At 28.3% G+C, this 14009-nt stretch overlaps 1 protein-coding gene across 3 annotated transcripts in view; it reads left to right on the forward strand.

Moving 5' to 3' along the window:
- The window catches only part of LOC117172866 (protein lava lamp-like), a 62071-nt gene extending 49375 nt beyond the window's left edge, over positions 1 to 12696 (forward strand). For all 3 annotated transcript variants that reach the window (XM_033361132.1, XM_033361130.1, XM_033361133.1), the window contains 3 exons: positions 5323 to 5486; positions 5585 to 5639; positions 12068 to 12696. In XM_033361132.1, the coding sequence (XP_033217023.1) occupies positions 5323 to 5486; positions 5585 to 5639; positions 12068 to 12092 (244 nt within the window). In that variant the 3' untranslated portion in view covers positions 12093 to 12696. The remainder of the gene's footprint in view (positions 1 to 5322; positions 5487 to 5584; positions 5640 to 12067) is intronic.
- The last annotated feature ends 1313 nt before the right edge of the window (positions 12697 to 14009 follow it).

A 14009-nucleotide genomic window follows, 5' to 3' on the forward strand; every position in this document is an offset into this window, starting at 1 on the left:
TGTGATCCCTGAAGTAGAAATTTTGCTTTTTTGTTCTTCGAATTTTTCTGTAATGTTAGTTTAATTTTGGGAAATGCGAATGGTTAAACTGCGACATGCCATCTGGTGCCAAAAATTAGAACTAGAAATAGTAGATGGAATTTCTATCTCATAAGCATATTTGATAGAAACCCTATCAAATTTAATCAAATTCTATCCGCAGATTTGATAATAATCCTATCTAATTCAATCAAACTTTCACTAATCAAAATCCATCAGCTCATTTGATGAACATTTTATCAAATTCTATTTTCCATCTAGAAATTTTGTACTCTTCTATCAACAGCTTATAATTCATATTATAAAACCTTATTACCAGAAGTCTTATATCAAATCCTATGTTTCGTAATACCGGAAATGGATATCAAATTTTATTTGACCAGAAATCTTATATTTTTCTTAACAGCATCTCATAGAAACTCTATCAAATTTTAACAGAACCAAACTTGTATAAAATCCCATTTTCTAGAATCTTCCATAGTTTTATCATATTCTATCTTTTGAGAAATCGTATAGTTTTCTGTCAACAGTTTCTTATTGAAGTTTGTCAGTTCTCAACCTCAAAGAACTTGTATTAAATGCTATGTTACAAAATTTCGGAAATTTTTATCGAATTCTATCTATCGAGAAATCTTATGCTTTCCTACCAACAGCTTCTCATTAAACTCCTATGTTAAATGTTGAATATTTGTATCAAAGTATATTTTTTGAGAAATCGTATACTTTTCTATAACTTGTATAAAATCCTATTTTCTATAATCTTGCATAGCTCTACCATATTCTATCTTTTGAGAAATCGTATACTATTCTATCAACAGTTTATTTTTGAATTTTGTCAATTCTCATCGTCGAAGAACTTGTATTAAATGCTATGTTACAAAATTTCGGAAATTTCTATTGAATTCTATCTATCGAGAAATCTTATACTTTTCTATCAACCGCTTGTTATTAAAATCCTATTTTCCATAATGTTGAATCTTTGTATCAAAATATATTTTTTTTAGAAATCTTATACTTTTTTATAACTTGTATAAAATCATATCTTCTATAATCTTGCATAGTTCTATCATATTTTATCTTTTGAGAAATCGTATACTTTTCTATCGAAAGTTTCTTATTGAATTTTGTCAATTCTCATCCTCGAAGAACTTGTATTAAATGCTATGTTACAAAATTTCTATCGAATTCTATCGATCTAGAAATCTTATACTTTTCTATCGACAGCTTCTCATAAAATCCTATGTTACATAATGTTGAATATTTGTATCAAAGTATATTTTTTGAGAAATCGTATACTTTTCTATAACTTGTATAAAACTCTATTTTCCATAACCTTGAATACTTCTATCAAATTCTATCTTCTGTAAAAAATATACGATAAAAAAATCTATATTGCGGAATGCCTGAAATTTCTTTCAATTTCTATTCGTATAGAAATCTGATATTTTTATACCAACAGCTTTCATTGAAGCTTTAGCAAATGTTAACAGCACTAAACTTGTATAAAATACTTTGTTTCATAATCTTCAATTTTCCTATCAAAGTATGTCCTTTGAGATAAGTGTTTAATAAATGTTTCAATATGCGATTAAGGTTTGATAAAGTTTCAATGAGAAAATATTGATGTAAAAGTTTTATTTGCCGATAAGTTTGGACAAATTTGCTTAAATTTGTTATCGAAAAGCGTATTTATGTCGATCGGAATTATGCATTTATAAAAATTGTTATAAAAATTGGTAGAAAGATTTAAATTTAGGAATTAAGGGGAAATTGTGGGAGTAGAATTAAAAGAAGTAAGGGGAAATTAGTATTTGGGAAGGTGGGGAAATAATGGGAAGGGAAGTAGGAGAAATTATGGTAGGGGAAATATGTGAAGTGAGGCAAGTTTTTTAATTTGAAGGACATAGACGAAGAAATTCTTTTTATAAAATTAAAGTAGAAACGAATATTAAATTCAAATTGAAACTTTTTAATACATTAATATTTTCATTTTAAATGAATTTTTGAATCAAATTGTTGAATTTTCAACCGACAAAAGATGATTTTTCAACCTAAAATGTAATAGTTGATATTTCAAGAAAAAAAATATTTTTATTTTAAATAACAGACAGTTAAGTTCAAACAAAGATACCAATTTTGTACGAAACAGTTTGATTTTCAACATGAAAATGTGAATTGCCAACAAAAATCTTAATTTTTAACAACAAAATAAATGAATTTTCAACCAAAGAGATAAATCTTCAACCAATACAAAATTTCCAGTCAAGAGAGAAAATAAATTTCAACTAAATTTTGTGATTTTCAATACATGAAGACAAATTTTTTACAAAACAACTAAATTTTTAACCAAATAGTTCAAAATTCTACCTAATTGCTAAAGTTTCAAGCCAAATAGACTAATTTTAAGAAAAAACTTTAATTTTCAACCGAAAAGAAGAATTTTCAACCAAAAAATATGTTTTTTGTACGGAACTGTTGAATTTTTAAACAACAAAAGAGGGGTTTTCAACAAAAAATGTAATAGTTGATATTTAAAGAAAACAATATTTTTAGTTTAAATCACATACACTTACATTAAAAAAAGAGACGAATTTTCTAAAAAACTGTTTAATTTTCAACCAAAAATGTGAATTTTCAATAAAATAATTCAATTTTTACCCAAAGAGATAAATCTTCAACTAATTAAAAGTTTTTAGTCAAGAAAGAAAATAAATTCCAACCATATTTTCTAATTTTCAATATAAAAATATGAATTTTTTACAGAAAATTTAAATTTTAAACCTAATAGTTGAAAATTCTAACCAAATGTTGAATTTTCAATCCAAATAGACGAATTATCAACTCAAGATTAAAATTTTTAACCTAAAATGACTTCTACAAAATTGTTTAATTTATTAAAAAACGTATTTTTAATAAAATAGTTGAATCACAATCTAAAATGAATTAATTTTCAACCAAGCAGTTACATGTTTAATTTTTAAAAATTGCAATTTATACTAAAAGTGATAAATTTTCAAACAAAAAGCATCAATTTTTAACAGAAGAGTTGAGTTTTTAAGAAACAAATAAATTAAGATTATACTAAAAATGTTAAATTTTGAAACAAAAAAGATGAATTTTCAAAAGAATAATTTCATTTTCAACCGACAACGATGTTTCAGTAAAATGAAAAAACTTCAGTTAAATTTTTTAATTTTCATACAAAAAAGGCGAATTTTCTACAAAAAAGGGAAAACGAGTAGTTTGGAACGTGGTGAAATGATGTGAAGAGATGTAGGGGAAATGAGGGTTGGGGAAATATGTGAAGTAAGGCGAGGTGAAATATGGGAAATGAGGAAAAATTAGGTGTGTGTAAATAGGGGAAATTAGGGGTGGTGAAATAGTGGAAGTCACGGGAAATGAGGGGTTGGGAAGGTAGGGAAATGATGGTAAGTGAGGTGGGAAAAGTATGAGAAGGGAATTAGGGAAGATGAGTGCAAGGGAAATAGGTGAAGCGTGGTGAGGTGAAAATTGGGGAAATGATAAAAAATTAGGGGTGGTGAAATAGGGAAAGTGACGAGAAATGAATGGGTTGTGAAGGTGGTGAAATTTTGGTAAGGGGAGGTAGAGAAATAATAGGAAGGGAAGCAGGAGAAATGAGGATAGTGGAAATAGGTGAAATGTTGGGGAAGTGGGGAAATTATTAGTACTGACATAGGGAAAGTGAGTGGCTAGGGGGGTAGGGAGATTATGGGAAGGGTGTGTAGGGAAATGATGGGAAAGGAAGTAGAGGAAATTAAGGTAGAGAAAATAGGTGAAGTGAGGCGAGGGGATATATGGGAAATGAGGGAAAATTAGGGATGGTAAAGTAGGAGAAGTAACAGAAGATAAGGGGCTAGGAATTTGGAGAAATTATAGGAATGGTAGTAGGGAAAATGAGAGTAGTGGAAATAAGCGCAGTGAGGAAAAGTGAAATATGGGAAGTGCGAGATAATTGTGAGAGGCGAATTAGAGAAAGTGAGTGAAAATAAGGGGTTGGAAGGGTGAGAAAATAATGGGAAGAGAAGTAGGACAAATGAGGGTTGAAGAAATTGGTGAAGTGAGGTGAGGTGAAATATGGAAAATGAGAGGAAAATGGGATCGGTGAAGTAAGGAAAGTGATGGGAAAGTGATGGGTTTAGGAAGGTAGAGAAATTATGAGAAGGGAAGGTGGGTAAATGACGGGAAGGGAGGTAGAGCAAGTGAGGGTAGGACAAAGAGGTGAAGTATCGAATGTGAGAAAAAGTCATTGGTGGGATAGTAGGGAAAGTGGCGGGAAATGAGGGGTTGGGAAGTTAGCGAAATGATAAGAATGGAAGTAGGAAAAATTAAACTAGTGGAAATAAGGGTACATAGAGAAAGTGAAATATGGAAAGTGATGGGTAATGGTATGACGGGAATTAGAGAAAGTGAGGGGAAATGAGGGGTTTGAAAGATGAGAAAATAATGGAAGGAGAGGTAGGACAAATGAGGGCAGGGAAAATAGGTGAAGTAAGGAAAGTGACGGGAAATGAGGGGTTCGGGAACGTAGGGAAATCATGAAAAGGTAATGTGTAGAAATGATGGGGATGTAAGTTGGAAATACAAGGGTAGTTGAAATTATTGGAGTGAGGGAAAATGAAATATGGAAAGTGAGGGGAAATAAGAGGCCCGAAAGTAGGAAAAATTAGAAATGGGGAAGTAGAGGAAGTGACAGGAAATGAGGGACTAGGAGGTGGCAAAATGATAGGAATGTAAATATGAAAAATAAGGATAGTGGAAATAAGCGTAGTGAGGGAAAGTGCAATATGGGAAGTGAAGGGAAATAAAGGGTGGAAAAGTAGGAAAAATTAGGGGTCTGGAAATGGAGAAAGTTACAGAAAATGAAGTACTGGGAAGGTGGGGAAATGATGGGGATGTAAGTTGAATACACAAGCGTAGTGGAAATTAGTGGAGTGAGGGACAATGAAATATGGGAAGTGAGGGGAAATTAGTGAAAATTAACGGTGGGAAAGTAGGGGAAATTATAGAAAGTGATAAGAGGATTGTGAAGGGAAGTGGGGGCTTAGTCAATAGGGTAATTTCTGTGAGTAGGGGAGTGGAAGTGAGGAGGAAGAAATTGGTGAAGGAGGGGGGGGGGGGGGGGGGGGGGGGGGGGTAGCGAAGGGTGAAAGTAGAGGGAAACTAATTTTTGGTACCAGATGGCGAAGTGGTCGACCACCATTCCCAGTGTAGAGTAGTTTAAAGAAGCTCCGAAAAAGTTGTGTAAGCTAGTTTCCCCTTTAGGCTTTCGCAGTTACATACAGTGGGGCATACGAAGGATGTGAGATTGAGGGATGAACGAGAAATGAGACATACGCAACAGATGAACTTATTAGCTCATAGAGATGTCTTGAGTACTTTGCCGCCGGAAGCTGCTGCCAGATACGTCAATGCGAATTACACACTTTGTATGTACCTTCAGCTAGTGAAGACTCAATTATTCGAAATCGATTGATATTTTCGGATAGGATTAAAGATTATTGAGATGTTTTTTTTTTGTTCACAGCAAGAGACGTTCAGAGTCAATCGAGCGTTCTGATGAATTGGCTCTGGGGGAAGAGGTAAATCTTTTTGTTTGTACATGTTCCTGAAATATTGAGTTAAGTTTTCAAGTTCAGAAGTTGGTACTCCTGAGATTTGAAATTTTCAAGACGGCTCACAGTGGTGCAAATCTGGAATTTGCTATTCAAAAAGGTCTACAGCTTTCAATTCTTAACAAATGTAGGAGGCGATATTTTTTTAATTGAATCGTTTTCAGCCTATTTTTTTAGAATGAAAAGTTACAGGAAAAGTTTTATTTAGAATATTAAATAATTAGTATTAATTTGCCAAAAAAGTAGTGTGCCCTTTTTCGTCATTTCCGAGAACAATAAATATAATTTGTTTTAATAATCTTAAAAAATTATGCAAATCATAATTTTTTAATGTGTATTTTTACGGCAAAACTGAATTTTTTAACTTTATCATATTGTTCGCTTAAATCTAATTGATTAGTACTATGAAAAAATTAATAAAGTTGATAGAAACTCAATTTTCTTGCAAAAAACATGTTAAAGTTAAGAAAAGTCAGTTCTGTAAAAAAAAACATAAAAAAATGGTTATTTTCATAGTTTTGAAAACTTATTGAAGAAAATTACATTCATAAAAATTTTTATAAATAAAAAATGAAATACAGGCAGCGCGGATCGAACATGTTACCTTCCAATTCATTTCCAATTCAATTCCAATTCAATTCCAATTCAATTTACTATTGAAAAAGGTCTGCTGATTTCAATCAATGACTGATTTAAACGGTTCTTTTTAGAATTTAAAAGCATAACATTCTTGAAAAAATTCAAAAAGTGATATTTGAAATTTGTTTACTTTTCAGCCTATTTTTTAAAAAGATCTTTACAAAATGTGAATTTTTTAGTAATTTATTATTAATGTCTTATTATATTCCAGAAAATTTCTAACGCGGGGCATTTAGATTTGTTATAAATAATTGAAGTCAACTAATAGAACGGTTTTATCCATTTTTCTTTTTAAAACATTATTTTTTTATCTTATGTCTATTTAAATAGTATGGCAGACTTACAAAAACCCTATAAAATTGTTAAAATTGTTAATTGTTGAAATAATATTTTCTTTCAAATATTTTATTAAACAAATCGAAAATTTCCATCTTTTACTCGCGGAAATTTTTTTCTATTTTATATGTATCACAAAATTTTACTCCGCTTACTAGATTGCAGATTATTTTTTAATGCTTAGTGTTGAGCTTTTTTATAAATATTTGAAGTTAACAAATAGAATTTTTGGCGAAATTTTTTTTATCTTGCATTTATCAAAATAGTTTACTTAACACGCTAAATTGTAGATTATTGTTAACAATAAGGCAATCTTCATCCGTTTTGCGCCTAAAAAATGCTATTTCGCGTAATGTTTTTAGAAATAGCTTTTCAAACAATTTTTTCAAAGCATAATGGATAAAGATTTTTGTTTGTTAACTTAAATATTTGTGAAAAAGTTCAATCTTAGATTCACCAATTTTCTAAAGTTTAATAAAATCTGAGAAGCTTGATACAAATGATTTTGAAAAAACAAATTTCTTTAAATTGAAAATTATTTATTTACAACAGTAAAATTGTATAATAAACAAATTATTTGCATTTTTTGTGGGACCAGGTTGTAATTTAAATTAATTACCATTATATTAAGTGTCAAAAGTTGATGAAAAAAAGATTTTTCCTAAAAATTCACTTTTTTGAAATTAGTTATTCAAAAAATAGGCTGAAAAGTAAAAAAGTTTCAAAATATCGCTTTGTCCATTTTCATATCCCATAAAATAAAAGTTCAATTTGTTTAAACAGTTTTTTTTGCATCGTAAAAAGTTATATTTTTTGGAATTAATGGCACAATTATCAAAAGTTGAAAGTAATACATTTTTAGGATATCTAGAAATTATTTAAATATTTTGATATTGTTTAAACAATTTTTTTCTTTGTGAATCTGGAAAAGTGACTTTTTCTGGAATCAATTACGTAGTTTATAAATTTCTAAAGTGATATTACTTGTAAAAGACAGTTTAAATTATTTAAATAATTAATATTTACACACCTGCAATTTTGTATGGCTAAGTATTTTCTTATTTAGGGACATTTTTCGGGCACAATACAAAATACATGATACAGAAAAGGGCATTAAAAATAAAAGTTATTGGGTGGGAATTAATAACAATTACTTTTTTCCAACTTTTTTGGAAATTGAGTATTGCAACAAACCCCCCCCCCCCCCCTGGTTTATGTTGATCGATTTGAAAAAAATCTGAAATTTATATTTTTGGAAAACAAAAAAATTAGGGCTATCTGTCACCAGAAACAGAAAATAAATTTGTAACAGGTTTAAATTTAGACCATCCTACTGTAGACCTTTTTGAATAGTAAATTTTATTTTTAATGCTCTAGATTAAAAAATTAATACATTCTTAAATCTTGAAAATTATGTAATTTTGAGGGGATTTTAAGTTTGACACGTTAAAAATATTAAATTTCTAAATTGATTTTTCAAAATTAAACACTTTTTAAATTAGAAGTTAAATTATTTTTATTTTTATTCGTTTGAAATCAATAATACCTGTTTAATTATTATTTTTAAATCAGTATTCAAAAATTTCATAAGGAAATTTAAAATTCAACAAAATTAAAAAATTTCTAACCTTTAAGTATTAAATTGAGCATTTAAAATTTTTTAATTCCGTTCAAAATTGTTTAGTTTTTAATATTTTATTTATAATTGCTTATCTTAAATAAATGGCTATATATTGCTCAATATTTAAAAAATGTGCTTTTTTAATTGCAAAATATAAATTCGCGTTAGGTTAAAAATGTAATATTTCATACTGAAACAATATTTAAACATACGATTAAAAATTGACTCAGTGTTTATTTGAATCTGTAAATTTCAAATTATTTTTAGTTGAAAATCATTTATAAAGTTTTGATTTATAAAATAATAAACAACAAAAATGTAAACTTTTTAATTTAGAACATATTTAGAAGACCTTCAATGGAATTTTTTAAATTTATACTTTTCAGAATTACGCATTGTAAACTCAATCATTTCAGAATTTACAAATTTAACAATTAAACGAAAGATTTGTTTAAAATTGCATTTATATCATGTTAGTAATATAGCTATACAGGGACAGCTAAATTTACCAACCGAGCAAGGTTATTTTTTAGACTAATTTACCAACAGTGGCTATTACCGACGGCCGGTAATGTAGTTTCCTGAAAAATTAGAATTTTCAGGGTAGCCGCTGGACCAGGAAACCGGAAAGTTTCTGAGAACAGGAAATCCCGGGAAATGACAGTGAATTTATTTATTGACCGGGAATTTCGCGAATTTTCAGAAGAAAAAGCTGCCCAAGTTCGATTTCAATACTTTTTCAAATAAATAAAGTGCAATTTTAAAGATAAAAAAAATCAAAAGCGTTTGAAGTTGAAATTTTTTGATAAAAACGAGTTTTATTTTATCAACTGTAAATATAAATGAATTCATTATTTTTTAAAGGGATCTGTACCTTAAATAAAAAAATCTAAACAAGAATTGATATAACAAAACGATTCTAAACCCGTTCAAAATTTGAGAATTTCCAGATAGCAACTCTTTCAATTCGAAAGTCTTACTAAGAATTGAAATTAATATAATTTTATTTAATCCAGATAATTTTATTTTTAAATAAAAGTTTTAATGATTCGTTAATAAAATATTTTTCATTCAAAGTCTTAGGTATTCTTTCATATTATTTTTTATATTATATTTAATAAATATATTTATTAAATATTTGTATTAATTTTTTAGCCATTAAAAAATGTAAACGTTCGGTCGAAACTTTATAAAATATGTTCCACTTAAAAATAACTCCATAATAATATACTCGTGATTAAATTTAAAATATTTTTTAAGTCTAAAGTCTTCAATCTTTAACCCAGTTAATTTGAAATTTTTTATATTAGAAAAAGAATAAGTGTTTAATATTTAACAATATTGCCCTGTTGATTTAAGGCGAGTAAATTGAAACCAAATGTTTACAAGTAAACAATTCGAAACTGAATTGTTTTACATAAAAAGCTTTGAATATCTAGAATTTCGAAGAGCTTCTAAACTTTTAACGTTAGAATTTTAATTATTCTCTTTACAAAAATTTGAGTTATTTTAAGAGATACTCTGAAGTTTCGAAAAGATTCGAAATTAATTAAAAATTAAAAATGATTTCAAGTAATTTAAACGAAGTGTATTAACACTTTCTTTCAGAACTTCTAAACATATTTTAAAATTAATATATTTTTTCCTACGATTTCTTGAACATCCTGTAAATAAACAAAAAACCCTTAAAATCTTCTAGATTCTTTTTTGATAATACTGGAAATCTCTTAAAATATTTTTAAATATTCTATTACAATAATTTTTTAAAATGAAAAACCATTTTCAATTTTTCTACGAATATTAAGAAAATGTTTTTATTGTTTTGGAACCTTTCACAATTCTTAAAAAGCTTCTAAATTTTTTGTTTAAAATTTGAAAAAAAACTACATTTAGTTTTAAATTAGGTTGTGGGTATATGCACCGAAATTTCGGTACGAATAGATGCATTTTTTTGGTACACACATTTTGTTTAAATTATTTGATATCATTTCAAGTTCTAAATTAATTTTGCATCTTTTTAAAACTTCTAAATATCTCTTAAAGTTAACTCTAATTTTTTCTACAAAGAAGAAGTGTTCAATTGTTATTTATAAATCAAAATTTTAAGGATTTTTTTTTAAATTGCATGATTTTCTAAAAGTTTTAGGACAAATTCAATTAATTTTAAAAGTTATGTAATTCTAGATTTCTCAATATTTTGAAATAAAAATATAAAGATGTTTAAGGATGCTTAAACTATTTAAAATGAAAATAATTTAACTTCTAATTTAGGGACTTTTAATTTAAAAAAATATTAATTTGAAGATGTTTAATATTTATAGCCTAAAATAACTTGATAATATAATTTTAAAATCTTTTAAAGTTAATTGATTGATTCTTTAATTTAGAACATTGAAAATGTGAACGTGGATTTATATTCTTGGAACTTAATCTAAATTTTGTAACTCTATAATTTATGAATGTTTAAAATTCTGAATTTGGCAGTTTATCTACATATAATTTAAAACTGTTTAACTGAAAAATGTTAGTACATGCCAGTTTATGCGTCTAAATTATTGACCAACTTTTTAATTGAAGAACTTTTAAATTTCAATTTTAAAATTTTAAAATTCAAGAGTTTGAATGCTTTAATTTTTTTTACTTTAAATTGAAAAATGTTTGTAATTGAGTTCGATTTAAAAAAATTTTTTTGACCGGGGAAAATTTTTGCGGACCAGGAAATGACCGGGAATTTTTTTCTTCGATTAAAATGGTCACCTTGATTCTATTATTGGTCCATAAAATGTCTTTTTTTTTAATTTTACTCTACACTCGACCGAAATAGCCACCTTTTGCCCCTGAAAATAAGGGCGAAAGTAGCATATATTTTCCGCAAACCGCATTTGCGGAGCGAAAGTAAAATTTGCGTGGCGAAAGTAAAATTTGCGGCGTGAAAGTAAAATTTGCGACGTGAAAGTAAAATTAGAGAGGCGAAAATAAAATTAGCGGGGCGAAAGTGAAATTTGCAGGGTGAAAGTAAAATTAAATGGGCGAAAGAAAGTTTTGCGGGGCGAAAGTAAAACTGCGGGATGAAAGTAAAATCAGCGAGGCGAAAATAATATGTGCAGGACGAAAATAAAATTTTCGGGCGAAAGTAAAATTAGCGGGCGAAAGTAAAATCAGCTAAACGAAAGTAAAATCAGCTGGACGAAAGTAAAACTAGCGGGGCGAAAATAAAATTTGCAGGGCGAAAGTAAAATTAGCGAGGCGAAAGTAAAATCAGTGGGGCGAAAGTAAAATTTGCAGGGCTAAAGTGAACTCTGCGGGGCGAAAGTATCAGCGGGGCGAATGTAAAATTTGCGGGAAGAAAGTAAAATTAGCTGGGCGAAAGTAATATCAGCGGGGTGAAAGCAAAAATTAGTCGAGCAGAATTCGAGGCGCGAACAAAGCTACTGAAAAATGCGTCGAACTTGTTTTTCAGGGTCAAAAACTGGTCACGTTCGAGAGTGAAATAAAATACTATAAGCAACACGGGACGAAAGTAGATTTCCCCCCCTTGTTGCATGATGTGCTGTTTATAATTTTGAATTGAAAAATTTTGTATAAATCCTTTCTTCAAGTATAAAAAATTTTAGAATGTTAAAACTTATTTTTTCTAAGCTTAGAACTTGTTTTTAATTTTAGTATTCTTCCTAAAACTAAATTTCTTTCCAAAACTTGATAAAAAATTTTATTTTGATCCGGGAAATCTGGGAATTTGAAAACGAAATTTCGCTTGTTTTTTCTTACCGCAAAAAAAACGAAATAATTTTTATTTCAGCACACCGAAGGTAATGCATATGTGATCGAAGAGGATAAATCATGAAGCTAAAATTTTTGCTTCAACCTGGATACATTCCTTGTAGGAAGCAACTGCCAAAAAAAATGAGAGAAAAAATCTAGTGTCTTCAAAGCGCAAAAAGTGCTTGAAACATAATAGAAATTAATTAATTAATTAATTATGAAATTAATTAAGAAATTAATTAATTAATAATTTTTTAAAGAGACAACTAGGTGCGAACTACTGTAATATATGTAGCGACAAATGATATAATAATGTATAATAGTAAGCGAAGTATTTATGAGGATTGCCTTGAAAAAATTGTACATTTCGGTTATTTTTTATGAATCAGTGCGAACTCCTTTTGTCATCTGTTGACTATCCTTTCTCATACAGTGCATTGTTAACGAAATCCTGCGACTAACCACGTTTAGAAAAAAAAATTGATTTTTATCTTCTGATCGTGGTTTTTCGCCGGCCTTGTATCTATTTTTAAATAAATAATGATAATAAAGCGTACGTAAAATTGTAGGACAATCGTGTTTTGTCATTCATGGAAAATTTTGTACAGAATAAGAGTTCCGATTGTTTGATTAATAAAGAGCCACACGAGGAATTCATTGTAAGAAGCCTTCTTTTTTATTTATTTTTCGTTTTTATTATACGCTTGTAATTAGATATAAAATTCACGCCAGTTTAACAAAAAATGCGTGCAGTACTTTTTATGACACATGCATGATTTCAGCCCGTAATTTAAAACATTTTCATAAATTTTCGGAAATTTATGAAATTGTTTAAAATTGAATTTTGAGCAATTATGGTAAGTTACCATTAAATTACTTGCAATATTACCATAGATCACCAGAAATTTCATGAATTTCCGTAAATTGACAAATACGCTTAAAATTGAATTTTTTGTAGTTTATGGTAATTTGCCATATTTACTTTTAAAATTACCATAAATGGCCGAAAATTTCCATGAATTTCCGTAACTTTACAGACATTGTTGAATTGAATTTGTGGCCATTTATGGTACGTTACCATATAAAAGTAATAATGTACCGTAAATTACCAAAAATTTCATAAATTTCCACAAATTTATAAAAATGTTGAAAATTGAATTTTGGGTAATTTATGGTAAATAACTATAAATTACCGAAAATTTCATAATTTTCTTGACATTTATAAAAACGTTTAAAATTGAATTTTGGGTAGTTTATGGTAATTTGCCATATTTACTTTTAAAATTACCATAAATAGCCGAAAATTTCCATGAATTTCCGTAACTTTACAGACATTGTTGAATTAAATTTGTGGTTATTTATGGTAAGTTACCATATATAATTAATAATGTTACCGTAAGTCACCAAAACTTTCATAAATTTCGACAACTTTATAAAATGGTTGAAAATTGAACTTTGGGTAATTTATGGTACGTAACTATAAATTACCGGAAATTTATAAAAACGTTTAAAATTGAATTTTTGTTAGAGATCGGACCTTACCTGTATGACGGGAAAATTTACCAGTTTTAATGGTAATACCAGAAATGGCGGGTCAAGCTGGTAAATCTGATAAAATTTATATTTTAAACAAATTATCATTTTTTGAATGATAATCCATGGTGCAAATTAAGTTTCATGTCCATAGAAATATTTGTCTTAAAAAATAAAAATTTCACCAATCGAGTGAAAATATGAAATCATAACCTCGAAACTTGGGCAGATCAGGCGGTGATTTTGAAATTGTACTTTCTAAGTTTGAATGAAGAATTATTTCAATATAAATTCAGGATTAGTAATGATTACAATCAGTCGAGTAAGTAATATATTTGATTATTTAATGAAATTTTCATTATTTTCTATCTATTTTATTATAATATCATAAACAGGGGTGCATAAACCATGTATGAAAAGAAGCGGTTGCTACCCCAACTGGGGGG

Source organism: Belonocnema kinseyi, chromosome 5, assembly GCF_010883055.1.
Source record: "Belonocnema kinseyi isolate 2016_QV_RU_SX_M_011 chromosome 5, B_treatae_v1, whole genome shotgun sequence".
NCBI classification, from domain to species: Eukaryota; Metazoa; Arthropoda; class Insecta; order Hymenoptera; family Cynipidae; genus Belonocnema; species Belonocnema kinseyi.